The 17,550-nt window shown below is 36.9% G+C and overlaps 1 protein-coding gene across 2 annotated transcripts; it reads right to left on the reverse strand.

Moving 5' to 3' along the window:
* Positions 1-302: 302 nt before the first annotated feature.
* LOC148360601 (beta-2-glycoprotein 1-like) lies at positions 303-13,455 on the reverse strand. Of its 2 annotated transcripts, none has more exons than XM_088341474.1 (8): positions 13,344-13,455; positions 11,249-11,425; positions 8,143-8,221; positions 7,069-7,145; positions 6,821-7,009; positions 4,462-4,641; positions 2,466-2,663; positions 303-2,387 (listed from the first exon to the last, which is right to left on the reverse strand). In XM_088341474.1, the coding sequence occupies exons 1-8, from the start codon at positions 13,450-13,452 to the stop codon at positions 2,323-2,325; spliced, it is 1,074 nt and encodes a 357-aa protein (XP_088197600.1). In that variant the 5' UTR covers positions 13,453-13,455; the 3' UTR covers positions 303-2,322. The 2 variants fall into 2 exon arrangements, with proteins under 2 accessions (XP_088197600.1, XP_088197599.1); XM_088341473.1 differs by having other exon boundaries at positions 8,125-8,221.
* Positions 13,456-17,550: the final 4,095 nt, after the last annotated feature.

The following is a 17,550-nucleotide window of genomic DNA, read 5'->3' on the forward strand; positions in this document are numbered from 1 at the left end:
AAGAAAGAAAGAAAGAAAGAAAGAAAGAAAGAAAGAAAGAAAGAAAGAAAGAAAGAAAGAAAGAAAGAAAGAAAGAAAGAAAGAAAGAAAGAAAGAAAGAAAGAAAGAAAGAAAGAAAGAAAGAAAGAAAGAAAGAAAGAAAGAAAGAATGAAAGGAAAGAAAGGAAAGAAAGAAAAGGGAGTAAGTGAGAGAGACATAAAGTATAGTCTAAGAACCAATGGCAACACATCCGGTACTCCGCTGCCACCTCCTGGCTTAAAGTCATTATGGCAGGCTTACATTTTCAAATGACGGACACCACTTTTAAGCAGCAGAATGTACTTTATTTGGGGGGTCACGGAGAAGGGTTAGGGTTTATGGTTAGAGTTAGGGTTAGGTTTTAGAGTTTAGGCTCAGGGTTAGGGTTTAGGGTTTAAGGTTAGGTTTAGGGTTAGGGTTTAGGGTTAGGGTTTAGGGTTAGAGTTAGGGTTTAGGGTTAGGGATTAGGGATTAGGGTTTAGGGTTTAGGGTTTAGGGTCTAGGGTTTAGGGTTATGGTTAGGGTTTATGTTTAGGGTTAAGGTTAGGGTTAGGGTTAAGGTTAGGTTTAGGGTTTAGGGTTAGGTTAGGAAGCAATCTTTCTTTCTCAAGGTCCCCCAAAAAATTGGAGGTCCTTGAGAAAGTAAGTTTCTGCACTGGCCATTCAGGAAACTGGAGCGTTCCTTGTCTTACCTGCGTTTGTTTAGTCCACCTGGAAAGAGAGTGTTAAGTTTTCTTATCCAGTGTTTTTCTGCCTTACGTCTTTCCCTTTGTGTCCAATTGCTGTTTGTTTGTAGGCCCCATATTTCTAATGCCTGTAGTCCATATTGTATGAAGTGGGCTACAAGGTGGGTGTTACTTTGTCTAATGTTCCTAATGTTGTAAATGTGTTGTGCTAATCTACATCTGATAGAATTTCCTGTCTCTCCTATATATTTAATGTCACAGTGTTTACACTTTATGACGTATATACAGTTTTCCGTAGTAGGTGTGATTGTTTGTTTAATTAGGTAGTTTGTGTTGGTGACGGTGTTCCTAACTGTGGTGGCTTGTTTGTAGAATGTGGGGCCCTGCGTTTGTGTTATGTTGATTTCCGGTAATTTACTTTTTACTAAGTAATCTTTTAGGTTTTTGTTTCTTTTAAAGGCTGAGATGATTTTGTAATCTTGGATTATGTCTGTGTTCTGTAGTGTCTGGTTTATATTTTGTCTAATTTTTCTATTAGCAGTTTGGCTAAATTCTGAGTAGGTACTTATTAGGGCACAGGTGTCAAACAGGCGGCCCGCGGGCCAAATCAGGCCCGCCAAGGGATTGAATCCGTCCCGCGAGACAACTCTCAGAGAAGCACAAGAGAAAAACGAGCTGCAGGTTCAAATATGTCAACTTGATGTTGCCAAAGCCAGGTACTCCGAACAAAGACACTGCACTTGTATTACTTTCTCTCTCTCTCGCTCTCTTTTCCACCCCTTTTCTCCCACTCTCTGTCTCTGTCTCTTTCACTCTCTGTGTCTCTCTTTTTCTCTTCCTTTGTTGTTCTTTGTCTCTTTCTCTCTCTGTGTCTTTTTAACTTATTTTGCTCTAACTTCCTTTTTTCTTTTTCTCTTTTCTCTTTCTCTCTTCCTACCCTTTGCACTTACTTTTCTCTCCTTCTGTCTTTCTATTTCTCTTTGGATTTCTTTCTTCCTCCCCCTTTCTTTTCCCCCTCTAGCACGACTTTTTTCTTTCTTTGTCCCGCCCTCACTCCCTTTCACTCCCTCTTTCTCTTATTTCTTTATCCTTCTTTTTCTTTCTCTTTAATCTACTAGTCCGGCCCCCGACAGAATGTTTGTTCTACCGTGTGGCCCCCGAGTTGAAATGAGTTTGACACCCCTGTATTAGGGGGATAATTTTCTGTGTGTCCCGTTGCCCTGTGGTTAAAAATGTTTCCCGGACTTGCCTGAGGAAAGATCTAGACTTCTTTTCTCTTCTTTGTTTAGTCCATCTGGAAAGGGTTAGGGCTAGGGTTAGGGTTAGTGTTAGGGTTAGGGTTTATGTATAGGGTTTAGGGTTAGGTTTTAGGGTTAGGTTTTAGGGTTAGGTTTTAGGGTTGGGGTTTAGGTTTAGGGTTAAGTTTAGGTTTAGGGTTTAGGTTTAGGGTTTAGGGTTAGGGTTAGGGTTAGGGTTAGGGTTAGGGTTAGGTTTAGGGTTTAGGGTTAAGGTTAGGGTTAAGTTTAGGTTTAGGGTTTAGGGTTAGGGCTAGGGTTAGGGTTAGTGCAAAGGTTTGGGTTGGGGTTTATGGTTTAGGGTTGGGGTTAGGGTTAAAAACTAGCACTGTTGTATTTCTGAAGGAAGTGACCTCGAGTCCAAGTTATATTCAAGTGCGCCCGGCTCTGAAAAACAAAAACGAACGGTTGGTCAGGACTTGTGTTTTTTCTCCATCTTGCGGTTCAAAATACTTAGCGTACTACCTTGGTAGCATTCGGGGATTGGGAGGTTTCCATCGATGCACTGAGTAGAAACCGCGTAGCCGCATTTCCTGACTCGGTTCAAGCAGTACACGGACACGATATCTTTATGGAATACTCGGTTTGGCTCCAAGTCCGAGATCCAGAGTTTGTTTCCTTTGTATAATATTCTTCCTCTGTTGATGTTAATCTTGCAAGGAGCTGCAGGAGAAGAAGAGAGAGGAAACCTGAATTGTGAGCAGTTAGAAAGCGTTAGGGAAATAGATGCGGGGTGGCAAAACATGCGGCCGTCGGGCCGGACTAGGCCCGCCGAGGGAATTAATCCGGACCGCGAGACAACGCTGAGAGAAGCGCAAGAGAAAAATGAGCAGTGGTTTTGATGTCACCCAACCCAGGTGCCACTTGCAAAGCAATTGGAGCTGTATTTCTTTCTTTCTTCACTCTATCTCTCTCTCTCTTTCTGTCTTTCTCTCTTTTTCCTCACTCTTTCCCTTTTTATCTTTCTCCCTCTCTTTCTCACTCCTTTCATATCTCATTCTTTCTCTCTCACTCTTTCTGTGTCACTTTCTCTCTTTTTTCACACTTTCTGGATTCCGTTCTCTCTTTTAACTCAATTTCTCTATCTCTTTCTCTCTTTTTCGCTTTGTATAGCTCTTTCCCACTCTGTCTCTCTTTTCTCATTCTCTCCCTTTCTCTAGCTTTCTCACTCTTTGGCTTTCTTTTTCTCATTCATTCTCTTGCTGTCTGTATCTCTGTCCCTCTCTTTATCTCACTTTCACACTCTCTGCATCTCTTTCCCTCTTTTTCTTACTTTCTGTGTCTCTTTCTTTCTCTTTCTTGCTTTGTGTATCTGTCTTTTTCTCTCCATCTCACTTTCTGTACATTTTTTTCTCTCTTTCTCTCTATTTTGCTTTCTGTATCTCTTGCTCTCTCTTCCTCAATCTTTCTCTTTCTGTACATTTTTTCACTCTGTCCATTTCTGTATCTTTTTCTTACTCTTTTCCTCTCTTTCTCATTCTCACTCTTTCCTTTTCTCTCTCTCTCTTTCTCACTCTTTTCCTTTTCTCTCTATCTCACTCTTTCCTTTCTCCTTGTCTCATTTTGTAACTCTTTCTCTATCTTTCTCACTCATTCTCCTGCTTTCTGTATTTCTAATTCCTTCTCTTTTTCTCACTCTCTGTCTCTCTTCCCCCTCTCCTTCTTACTTTCTGTATCTCTGTCTCTTTCCCTCTATTTTGTCTTCTGTATATATTTCTTTCTCTTTCTCACTATTTTACTTTCTTTCTTTCTTTCTTTCTTTCTTTCTTTCTTTCTTTCTTTCTTTCTTTCTTTCTTTCTTTCTTTCTTTCTTTCTTTCTTTCTTTCTTTCTTTCTTTCTTTCTTTCTGTCTGTCTGTCTGTCTGTCTTTCTTTCTTTTTCTTTTTTTCTTTCTTTCTCCCTCTTTCCATTTCTGCATCTTTTTCAAACTCTTTCCCTTTCTCCCTCTTTTCTCCCTCTTTTCCTCTCTTTCTCTTTCTCAAGGGTTCCTTTCTCTATCTCTCTCACTCTTTCCCTTTCTCCTTCTCTCATTTTGTATCTCTTTCTATCTCTTTTTCTCTCTTTCTCACTTTCTGTATCTCTTTCTCTCCCTCTCTCTTTCTCACTCTTTTGCTTTTTGTATCATTTTCTCTTTTTCTCACTAATTACCTAATTGGTATAATGGCGGCGCCCTCTGTTGGCTGCGGCTGCATCGACTCGCTACAACGGGTCAGGTGTATCGACATTTCGTTCTGTGTACATTGTTACAAAGAATGACAATACAAAGGAAATTATTATTATTATTATTATTAATTTGCTGTTTGTATGTGTTTCTCTCTCTTTATCACTCTTTCCATTTCTCTCTCTTTATCACTCTTTTCCTTTCTCTCTCTCTCACTCTCTTTCTCTCTTTCTCTCACCAAGAGACATCATCTTGGCTGTACAAATTTTAAGTTATAGTAAATAAGTTTTATCGGTGGACCTTTGCAGGCGGGTTTTTCCGACCATTCTCCGTTTTCCTGGCAAACGATTTGGAAACTTCCTTCTAGTCGATAGTTGCCGTTGCAGCCGTATTGCACCGTCTCCATATGGGCGTAACGTCTCTGGTCGTTGCTGGACATGTACGCGTTCCAAATTGTCCCTGGCGGAGGACAAGTGACCACTAGAAAGAAACATGTGCATACATTAATAGAAATTTCTTTTTCATTTGGACATTAGTCTTTTGAAAAATCGCAAATTCCGAACACAAAGGGAGACGTGCGTCCAATATTTTCATGATACAGTAATCCCTTGCTTATCCCGGTTTACTTTTCGCAGTTTCGCTACGCGACATATTTTCATCGTGCGTTGTTGTAAAGTAGGCTTAAACGTATTTACTCAAGGTGTGTATTTCTGATCAGTTTGATGTTACTTTTGGCCGTCTCTTAGTCTTCCTGTTTTTGTTTGAAGCCAGGGGGGGGGTGATTTTTTTGTCTTTGTCTCAACATACCAGTACTTTTCCATGTCTTGTGATCTCAATAAAACACAGAGGCAGACGGGGGATGACCGAGATTGAGATTGAGTAAGAGAGTATGGAAAGATCTCATCTCCCCGGTTGCAACTGGTTTAAAAACTCAAGTCTTTGTCTAGTGCATTTTCTTCTACAGGTAGCCAATATTTTTTTAGCTCTCCCACACTTCAGTGGTCGTTTTAGACCCAACAGTTGTGTTCTGCATTCAGGTTGGCGAAACAGTTGCCACGCCCCTTTTCTGCCCGTGTCTGCCTTTGTGTTGGTTAATTTGCGGTTTAAGGTGTACACATATGTTATACAGCCTGATTAACTTACATTTTATGCGCAGAAATCTTATACAATTTAGAATTTCTCTGAAAACCATCATGGTCAGCAAAACGCCAAAAGCACAAAAGGCAAAGGAAGAGGTTTTCTATAGCCAACAAAGTTGGACTTTTCACCACATTAAAGTCCCAGGGGCCAGTGATTGCCCGTGGTGACATTTTTACTCTCGTAAAATTCATATGTGGCCCGTTTGTAAATTCACGATTTCAAAAGGTGATGGCAGTAGCTCTTTGGCCATCTTGCCCTAGGCTTTCTGGGAGAATTTTAGCCCGCTCCAATTACAATATGGCGACTGTAAACCACTTTGTCTGCCTAATTCGCCAAGAGACTAAGGCTGCTTTCAAACAATGTGATATCAAGAGTCACTGCCAGACGAAACATGCCGACTACAAAAAGCTACAAAAACCCTTCTCAAGGTTTCTTCATTTTCCTCATGCTGAGGTTTTTGAGTTTTTCTTTGCCATCATGTAGGTTTTAGATCAGGGGATGGTGTCATAATAGGCTGTGGTCTGTACAGTCCTTTGGGACTCCTTGTGATTAAAGGCTATGCAAATAAACATAACTTGACTTGAAATGAACGCTGTGAAAAGGTGAAGCAACTGGAAGCTGTTTTAACGGCACAGCAGCAGTCAAATAAAAATGCTACGAAGGCGATCTACGAGGTTGTGACGCTCATCGCCAAGCACTGCAATTTTATTTATATATATATATATATATATATATATATATATATATATATATATAAAAATATATATATATATATATATATATATATATGTGTTCTGGTAACGCCATGTTTTTGTCTCCCACAAAATAGCAACAAAATATGATGTGAAGTAAGTGTGAAGTGGAGTATGTCCTTAATTAACACAGTGGTGCAATAAAGCAGCAAGATATATATAAAATTTTTTGATAGTACAGAAGTTACAGTATTGGTAAAAAAGTTTGTAAAATACAGTTCTTTTATTTGTTAACCCCTTAACATTCCTGTACAACTCGCGTAAAAATCCCAATCCGAAACGTACCCATCATAAATCGAATGCTGTTCTTGAACCATTTTGAGAATACGAACAGTTTTGGTTTGTTTTGAAAGGTAAGAGTCTGAAGTTTGGTCCCAAACTGCAAGTGTTCCTAACATTGACCACTTTACTACACTAAAACATTTGCAAATTTGTGTTTAACTTTGGCCAACTTTTTTAGCAATTGTGAAAGAGTTGTAAATGTCTGACTTCCCTTTCCAGAAGTCAAATCAATGATCGTGCACACTTAAGCGTAATAAGGGTGCGTAAAAATGAATCACGGATTGCCTTGCGAACGTTATTTTTTTGGCTCGGATTTGAATACACCCCTAGTTCTTTGGTTTCAATGTATAATACAGTATTTAATAGCCAAACAAATTGCGAAATAAATAAAAACATGTTTTTACTTTGCGGGATAGGACTATTGCAAGACGTTTTTGGAACGCGCCCGTTTGAAAAATAAAGGAATACTGGAAAAATGCCAATACCTCGACATTCAGGGGTTTGGGTCCACTGTCCGTCGGCCAAGCACTCTGCAAGAGCATTCCCGATGAGGACGTAGGGCGGCAGGCAGGAATAGGTCCCGAAAGTGCCGAAAAACGTCATGTTTCCTTTTGCGTTCTTGTTGAAAGTCAGGCGACCGTACTTTGGGATGGGAGCCATTCCACAAGACACGGCTGCGGGGCATTTATACATGATCTCGATAAAATATAGTACATGCTTTTAAAGTACTTACGCTTGCACTCTGGTACTGATGCGCTCCATGTTCCAGTGGCTTGGCATGTTGCATTCTGGGGTCCGGAGAGGATATACCTGCAAAAAGGTTTCTTTGCTAATCATTCTTTGGAATGACTGAATTGACCAGGGCGGCAGAGTAGTGAGCGCGTCCGCGGCACAGTTCTGAGGTCATGGGCTCAAACCTTCGTGTGTGGAGTTTGCATGTTCTCCCCGTGCTAGCGTGGGTTGCTTCCCACAGTCTAGAAACGTGCATGTCAGGTTAATTGGCCTGTTGTTTGTCCCTGTGTGCCCTGCGACTGGCTGGCAACCAGTTCAGGGTGTCCCCTGCTGTACAGTAGGCTTAATCGTATTTGCTCAAGGTGTGTATTTCTAATCAGTTTAATGTTCCTTTTGGCGTCTCTTAGTCTTCCTTTCTCTGTTCAAAAGTGTTGGTACTTTTCCAGAGGGGTGGTCTTTTTCCTTTGTCTCAACATACCAGTACTTTTCCATGTCTAGTGATTTCAATAAAACACCGAGGCAGACAGGGGGGTGACCGAGGTTCAGTAAGAGAGTATGGAAAGAGCGAGTTGCTTGTCCACTCTTTGCTTATTTTTGCAGAAGGAGAAAAAAAATAAGTCTTTTGATTGATGAATTTTCTTCTACGTTTAGCCAATTTTTATAGCTCTCCCACACGTCTGTGGTCTTTTTTAGACCCCACACCTGCCCACTTCCCAAGGATAGCTGGGATGGGCTCCAGCACCCCCGCGACCCTACTGAGGACAAGCCGTGCAGATAATGGATGAATTGACTAGATAAATGGTAACTATGTGAACTTATTGCGTACAGTGTTGGGCATGTTACTTTAAAAAGTAATGAGTCATAGTTACTCACTACTTCTTCCAAAAAGTATATTTCAAATTGCATGTCATTATTCCTCTCTCATCGTATTGTCACTGGCCGAATTCAAACCCTTGACGAGCCCGACCCGGCCCGCAGGCCCCATGTTTGTCACATATGTTTTAAGGGAGAGTACCGATCCGGTTAATCAGATAATAACAAAGAAATCTCACTTTACCCTTCATGGCATTCATACTTGATGATACTCCGGTACGCGGTATCTTCGAAGAAGACGTTCCCGTTGGTCAGCAGGTCGGGATTGGGACACAGCTTGGCTAGACCATTTAAAAATGCAGAAGAAGAAAAAGGACAAATGAGCAAATGTCGGTTAACATCAAATTGAAATGGATTCGCAAAAAGCGAGCCGTTATTGAGTATCTGTGCTGTCTAGCACTTCGTTGGCTTGGTGACATAGTCGCCGTAGTAACACAAGTTTTTTCCCATCTGGGATGAATGGGCCTATTCATTTTCATTCATTTTTGTTATTACTGTGTTAGTACTTTAGTATTTTAGACTGTCCCTGAAGGGATCTCTTTTTTTGCCATCTGGAATGAATGGGATCATTCATTTTTGTTATTATTGCGTTGTTACTGTGTTATTACTGTGTTATTACTGTGTTATTACTGTGTAATCACTGTGTAATTACTGTGATTTTACTGTGATTTTAGACAGTCACTGAAGGCATCTCCTTTTTTTCCCATCTGGGAAATGGGCCCTTTTATTTTTGTTATTACTGTGTTTTAACTGTATAATTACTGTGTTTTAATGGTGTAAATACTGTGTAATTACTGTGTAATTACCGGTAATGTGATTTTAGACAGCCCTTGAAGGCAGCTCCTTTTTTCCAACTGGAATAAATGGGCCCATTTATTTTTGTTATTAGTGTGTTTTTATTATGTTATTATTGTGTCATTACTGTGTAATTACTGTGATGTTGGACTGTACTTGAAGGCATCTCCTTTTTTCCATCTGGAATGAATGGGCCCATTTTTATTACTGTGTTATTATTATGTTATTACTGCGTTATAACTGTGTTATTACTGTGTCATTACTGTGTAACCACTGTGTAATTACTGTGATTTTAGACAGTCCCTGAAGGCATCTCCTTTTTTCCATCTGGTATGAATGGACCCATATATTTTTGTTATTACTGTATTATTATTATGTTATTACTGTGTAATTACTGTGTTATTACTGTGTTATTACCGTGTAACCACTGTGTAATTACCGTAAATTCCGGACTATAGAGCGCACCTGATTATTAGCCGCACCCACCACATTTTAAGTGATTTGCCACTTTTGTACTTACACAAGCCGCACCTTTGTACAAGCCGCGTGCGCATATTACTGTGTTATTATTACGTTATTACTGTGTGATTACCTTTGTAATCACTGTGTAATTACTGTGATTTTAGACAGTCCCTGAAGGCATCTCCTTTTTTCCATCTGAAATAAATGGACCCATTTATTTTTGTTACTGTGTTGTTATTATTATGTTATTACTGTGTTATTACTGTGTTATTACTGTGTTATTACTGTGTAATCACTGCGTAATCACTGCGTAATTACTGTGTTTTAGACAGTACTTGAAGGCATTTCCTTATTTGACATCCGGAATGAATGGGCCCATTCATTTTTGTTATTACTGTGTTATTATTACGTTATTACTGTGTAATTACTGTGCAAATACTGTGTTTTTACCATGATATTGGACAGTTCTCCATCTGGAATAAATGGGCCCATTTATTTTTAGTTGTTACTGTGCCATTACATTATTACTGTGTTATTACTGTGTTATTATTCCCTTGTAATTACTGTGATTTTTAGACTGTACTTGAAAGCACCCCTCTTTTGCCATCTGGAACGAATGGGACCATTTATTTTCAATCCTTTTTGGTTTTATTGTGTTATTACTATGTTATTACTGTGTAATCACTGTGTAATTACTGCGATTTTAGACTTATTTGCCATAGGAAATGAATGAATTTTTGTTTTTACTGAGTTTTTACTGTAGCTGTGATTTTTTAAACTGTCCCTGAAGGCATCTCCTTATTTGCCATCTGGAATGAACGGGCCCATTCATTTTTATTATTACTGTGTTATAATAATAATAATAATAATAATAATAATAATAATAATAATTTCCTTTGTATTGTCATTCTTTGTAACAATGTACACAGAACGAAATGTCGATACACCTGACCCGTTGTAGCGAGTCGATGCAGCCGCAGCCAACAGAGGGCACCGCCATTATACCAATTAGGTATGTCTCGGCCGAGACGCGAACCAGCGACCTCCCAGTCTCAAAGCGGGCACACTACCATCTAGGCTACTGAGCTGGTTATTACCTTATTAATGTGTAATTACTGTGTTATTACTGTGTTATTAAAGCTTTATGACTGTTATTATTACTGTGTAATTACTATGTTATTACTGCGTTATTACTGTGTAAATACTGTGTTTTTACTGTTATTTTAGAAAGTTCCTTAAGTCAAGTCAAGTCAAGTCATGTTTATTTGTGACGCCCTTAATCACAAAGAGTCTCAAAAGGCTGCAAAAATTCAAAGAGTATTGCAAACTATTCTTACAGACTATTATGACACCATCCACTCATCTAAAACCTACATGAGGGCAAATAACACACATATTAGCAACATAAAATATAGATTATTTATATGCAATAGAATAGAAGTGTGTTGTAAACTTAGATTTAAACATTTCCACTGAGGTTGCAGATCCAATCTCAGGGGGAAGGCATCTCCTTTTTCTCCATCTGGAATAAACTGGTCCATTTATTTTTGTTATTACTGTGTAATTACTATGTTATTACTGTGTTATTACTGAGTATTTACTGTCAATCTACTCTGTACTTGAAGGCATCTCCTTATTTGCCATCTGAAACGAATGGGCAATTCATTTTCATTCCTTTTTGTTATTATTGTGTTGTTACTGTGATTTTAGACTGCCCCTAAAGATCATCTCCTTATTTGCTATCCGGAAATGGGGTGACCTAGAATTCTCACGGAAAGCCAAGAGCAAGGTGGCCAAAGAGCTACTGCCATCATCTTGATGCTATCATGAATACATTTATTTTTTTGTACAAATTTATTTTATACTGCGGTCAACATTACTGGCGGGCCACATAATTTCAATTTTTTGAAAGAGGCCGTGGGTCAGTAAAAATTTGATCACGGGCCTTAAGTGGCCCCCGGGCTGGAGTTTGGACACGCCTGCTGTGTCGACATGTTCCAAAGACGGGGATACCGAACACCGTGGCAAGAAATGATTTAAGTGAGACCCACCAGTGCACGTAAACCTAGTCCCGGTCCAGTCTCCGTTCTCTGTGCATACGATACTCCTGTGTCCTGAAGAAGACTTAAATCCCTCTTGGCAAGAGAGCACTAACTCTTCCCCGGCCCTAAACTTTTCCTTCTGCACTGCCGTTTCCACGTTTGCACCCAGCTCCGGCATCGAACACGCTGGATGGAAAAAAAGATGGAATCAGCAATTCCAAATATCAAGCGGGTTTCAATCAATTTCAGCTTCAAACAAAGCAATTTAAAAAAAGATTTATGACTTATGATTTATGACTGCCAAAATATGATAATTTTCTGGAAGGCCGGGTCACCGATCAAACATAATTCATACCCGAGTTTCAGGAATGTCAAGAATGCCAAGAATTGCAGTCCTAAATCATAAATTCATTGCTCCTTTGACAGTTTTAAGACCGTTTTTGACAAAAGCTGCATTTGAATAGGGTCTATCAGACAAATGAGCTAATTCAGCAAATTTTAAGAAGTATATCTTTGGACAATCCCCAAATGATAAGGCAAAAGATAAAAAGAGAATATTGAATTGCAGCCTTTCATCAAAAAGGGTCATAAACCTGTCGAGTTATATATTTTTTATTGTTTTATAACCATCCAACTCTTGTAAAATTCTTAAAAGAACAATAAAAGTATTATTTTTGAGTCCAATCCTGTCATAAAATTGTCATATTGAGCAACTATTTATGATTTATGACTGCAATAATATGCATTCTTGCCATTTCTGATGTTCACAAATGAAGGATTAATTTAAGACACGCCGTGTTCATGCAAATATTTTACGTTAATTTGATTTATGACTGCAATTCTGTGCAATCTCGGCATTTATTACCTTCCTGAAATGTATTTATCAACTATGATTGATTTATGACCTGCCATATTCATGCAAATGTGTTATGTACTGTATAATATGATCAATGACTGCAATGGTATTCACTCTTATAATATTCTAATATTATATATTAGTGACCTATCAGAACTTATTTGAAAAAAAACATTTATGACTATCACGGTTGCCCATTGCCCTCAATTGGCCCCTCCCTTTTGGCGACAGCTGCGGCTCGTTGCCTGATTGTCTTCCCTCCTGTTTAAGCTCAGTGCTCTCACTCACCCTTTGTCAGTCCGTCAACGAACCTCTGCACCCGCAAGACGTGTGTTTTGACTCTGTCCGGTATCCTGCTTATGTATCCTGTCCTGTTCGTTGTCTGACTCCAGTGTCTGGTATTGATCCCGTCTGTCTCGTCCTGTCTGATATCGGAATCCAGTTTCCAGTATCGGGTATCGTTCTTGTCTATCTTGTCCTGTTTGATATCGGACTCCAGTCTCCAGTGTCTGGTAGTGATCCCATCTGTCTTGTCCTGTCCGATACCTTGCTACAATATCCGGTATCGATCCCGCCTGCCTCATCCTGTCTGATATCTACGCCGTCCGTCCGGTTTCTGCTTGTGTACCTGGTATCGATCTTTCTCTCCTGTCCTGTCTGCTATCAGCTCGTGTATCTGGTATCGATCCTGTCTGTATGTCCCATCCTGTCCGGTATCGACCCCGTCCGTCCGGTATCTGCTTGTGTATCTGGTATCTCGTCGACCTCTGGCTTCCTGCTGTTCCTGTCTGCCTTACTTCTTCCGCCCAGCGATCGCCGAATCTCTGGCGTTTGCGTTAACGTGCGTGACTCCCCCATTCCCGTAAAATAAAGCTTGTGTGAAAAACGTTACGCATTTGGGTCCTCCTCCTGTTCTGGTCTTGACAATGACTTTAATGATATGCACTCTTGGCATTGTTAACATTGCCGAATTTTCCGATCTTGTCACAAATCACACATCATTTTGAGGAATGCCAAAAATGCATATAATTGCGGTCCCATATCAAAAAGTTTTATGACCCTTTTGACATAAACTGCATTCCAATATTTTCTCTTTTAAGTATTGATTTTCTTGTTTTTTGGACAATTTTCTGCTCGAGAAACACAGTTTGAGACTATCTTGGGATAATAGATAACACGCCGACACCAATTGAGCAGATTGGATTATTACATTAGGCGGGTCATAAATAAGTACAAAAACATAACTACCGTATCCTTGTTGCCATGTCAAAACAGTAACAATTGTGCCGACAAGCCAAACTTTAAGTAAATAATCCATTACGAGCGCAGATCTTCCTGCTGTCTTTCCTTCGGTCATCAGTTTGCTTTTAAACTCGTGTGTTGACTTTGCCATTTGTACTCCCTCAAAGTCAACAGATAAAGGTCACAAATTTTTCCTTTCGTTTGACTTACCGGATTAGTAAAATAAAAGCCCTGCGTGATGCTTCGATCCCCGTAGGGAATATTCGAAAAAGCGCACCTATTGGTTAAGAAAACGGACTCGTTTTAGTTTAACTTGATTACGAATGATTTTTGAGCTCTAGCGACCTTGGCAGAAACCCAAAAAATCGATGCAATAGAACCCGGTTTACTGGAATCCACGATAGAGGACTTCCCCGTTTGATGCAATACTATTATTGAGTCTGTACTAGAGAGGCACCATCATTATGAGAACGATAGTTATCAAACTAATAATTTGCGTTGATTAATAATTAGCGAAGCATAAGCGAACTAAGCGGCTGCTTAGGGCACCGCAACCACTAGGGGGCCCCTCAAGAGTGTTTAACTTACATTTAATTAAATCTATATCAAAAATATTTCATGTGATAGTGATGATTACTCTACAAAATACTACAGAAATACCACAAAAATTCTACAAAATAACTACAAAACTAAACAGCAAGTACAAGTACTTGAAAACAGGGATCTCATATATTATTTTGCTTTTATTCTGAAAGGAGAAAAATAATATAGAAATACTACAAAAATACTACTACAGTAATACTATAATACAAATACTACTACAGAAATGTAAAAACACTAATATGGAAATACTATAAAAATACTACTAGAATACTGCTTAAGACATGTTTCAAAAATACTTCTACAAAAATACCACAATATAATACTTAATATTACAACAGAAATACTACTCTAGAAGCATTAGACAGAAATACCGGAAAAATACAACTACAGCAATACTCCAAAAATATCTACTATTAAAATACGAGAAAAATACTACAACGATAAAACTACAGTAATACTGTAGTACAAAAATACCAAAGAACTACTATAGGTATACAACAGGAATACTACAAAAAAGTAAAAAACAATAGTTGACAATAATACGACAAAAATATTACAAACATAAAACTACTGTAAAACTCAACGAAAACCACAAAAATACGACAGATATACAACAAGAATTTGACTATGGAACTACAACAAAATACTACAGATATGCTATAAAAATACTACTGTGGAAATACAACAAGAAAAATACTACAGAAATACTACAAAAGCCTACAGAACTTTAAAAAAATATTCATTATCTCAATACTACAAAATACAACAGGAATACTTCAAAAATCAAAAAAAATAATACAACACAAATACTCCAAAAATACTCCAAAAATAAAACTTTTATAATAATACACAACTGGTACAAAAATACTACAGATATACAACAAAAGTTCTATGGAAATAGAACAAAATACTCAACACATACAAAGAAAATACTGCCATGGGAATACTACCCAAAATCTATTGCAGAAATACTACAAAAGAACAACAAAAATTAAAGTACATGAACACTACAAAAACCTAGAGAACTTCAACAAAAATTACACCATTGCAAGACTACAAAATACAACAGGAATACTTCAAAATTTAAAAAAAATAATACAACACAAATACTCCAAAAATAAAACTTCTATAGTAATACACAAATGGTACAAAAATACTGCAGATATACAACAAAAGTTCTATGGAAATAGAACAAAATACTCCACATATACAAAGAAAATACAGCAATGGGAATACTACCCAAAATCTATTGCAGAAATACTACAAAAGAACAACAAAAATACAACTACATGATCACTACAAAAACCTAGAGAACTTCAACAAAAATTATACCATCGCAATACTACAAAATACAACAGGAATACTTCAAAAATTAAAAAAAAACAATACAACACAAATACTCCAAAAATACTCCAAAAATAAAACTTCTATAATAATACACAAATGGTACAAAAATACTACAGATATACAACAAAAGTTCTATGGAAATAGAACAAAATACTCCACATATACAAAGAAAATACTGCAATGGAAATACTACCCAAAATCTATTGCAGAAATACTACAAAAATAAAACTACATGAACACTACAAAAACCTAGAGAACTTCAACAAAAAATATACCATCGCAATACTACAAAATACAACAGGAATACTTCAAAAATTAAAAAAAAGAATACAACACAAATACTCCAGAAATACTCCAAAAATAAAACTTCTATAATAATACACAAATGGTAGAAAAATACTACAGATATACAACAAAAGTTCAATGGAAATAGAACAAAATACTCCACATATACAAAGAAAATACTGCAATGGAAATACTACCCAAAATCTATTGCAGAAATACTACAAAAGAACAACAAAAATAAAACTACATTAACACTACAAAAACCTAGAGAACTTCAACAAAAACTATACCATCGCAATACTACAAAATACAACAGAAAATTCTACAAAAATTTCAAATAAAAATACGACACTAATACTACATAAATTCTACAAAAAAAAAACTCCAATAATACAACAAAAATACTACAAAAATAAGGAATTCTATGGAAATTCAACAAAATAATAAAAAAAAATACTACAATGGAAATATTGCCTAAAATTTATGACTGTAATGCTACAAAAACCTACAGAACTTCAACAAGAATCTGAAATCAAACAAATACGTGTTAAATAGGATTCCAAGCCTCTTTATTGTTAGGAAAACTGAAAAAAAATCCCATAAATTATATTTTTTACCGTTAAATATTCTGACTTTTCTTAGATCTGTCCCAAAATAAAATGTTTTACATGAAATCTGTAATAAAAATATCAAAATGGTCTTTAAAACGGAGATACCGGGAAAGTTTAAAGAGTAAACAAATACATAAATCAACATTTCCTTTTTTGTTCTCGATGATTATAGCGTTTCATTTCCAAAAAGGACCCGTTTAGTGTAATTCTAAAGTAATCCGCAGGAGGGCGCTAAAATACAAAATCGTATCGTTGCCAAAATCCGAAAGAGAGAATTGTGTTTCAAAATAAAAGCCTGTTTTGGTGTGGGGGAGGTTTTAAAAAAAATCTCATTCTCAGCTTATCCTCAGTATTTTTTGTAGTATTCCTGTTGTATATCTATAGTATTTCTTTGGTATTTTTGTACTACAGTATTACTGTAGTTTTATTGTTATCTTGCGATGGTATAATTTTTGTTGAAGTTCTCTAGGTTTTTGTAGTGTTAATGTAGTTTTATTTTTGTTGTTCTTTTGTAGTATTTCTGTAATAGATTTTGGGTAGTATTTCCATTGCAGTATTTTCTTTGTATATGTTGAGTATTTTGTTCTATTTCCATAGAACTTTTGTTGTATATCTGTAGGAGTTTTGTACCATTTGTGTATTATTATAGAAGTTTTATTTTTGGAGTATTTTTGGAGTATTTGTGTTGTATTATTTTTTTTGATTTTTGAAGTATTCCTGTTGTATTTTGTAGTATTGCGATGGTATATTTTTTGTTGAAGTTCTCTAGGTTTTAGTAGTGTTCATGTAGTTTTATTTTTGTAGTATTTCTGCAATAGATTTTGGGTAGTATTTCCATTGCAGTATTTTCTTTGTATATGTGGAGTATTTTGTTCTATTTCCATAGAACTTTTGTTGTATATCTGTAGTATTTTTGTACCAGTTGTGTATTATTATCGAAATTTTATTTTTGGAGTATTTTTGGAGTATTTGTGTTGTATTATTTTTTTTAATTTTTGAAGTATTCCTGTTGTATTTTGTAGTATTGCGATGGTATAATTGTTGTCTAAGTTCTCTAGGTTTTTGTAGTAATAATGTAGTTTTATTTTTGTTGTTCTTTTGTAGTATTTCTGTAATAGATTTTGGGTAGTATTTCTATTGCAGTATTTTCTTTGTATATGTGGAGTATTTTGTTCTATATCCATAGAACTTTTGTTGTATATCTGTAGTATTTTTGTACCATTTGTGTATTATTATAGAAGTTTTATTTTTGGAGTATTTTTGGAGTATTTGTGTTGTATTATTTTTTTTAAAATTTTGAAGTATTCCTGTTGTATTTTGTAGTATTGCGATGGTATAATTGTTGTCTAAGTTCTCTAGGTTTTTGT

Source organism: Urocampus carinirostris, chromosome 8 (genome assembly GCF_059441175.1).
Source record: "Urocampus carinirostris isolate Australia breed hairy pipefish chromosome 8, RoL_Ucar_1.0, whole genome shotgun sequence".
In the NCBI taxonomy this organism is placed as follows: domain Eukaryota; kingdom Metazoa; phylum Chordata; class Actinopteri; order Syngnathiformes; family Syngnathidae; genus Urocampus; species Urocampus carinirostris.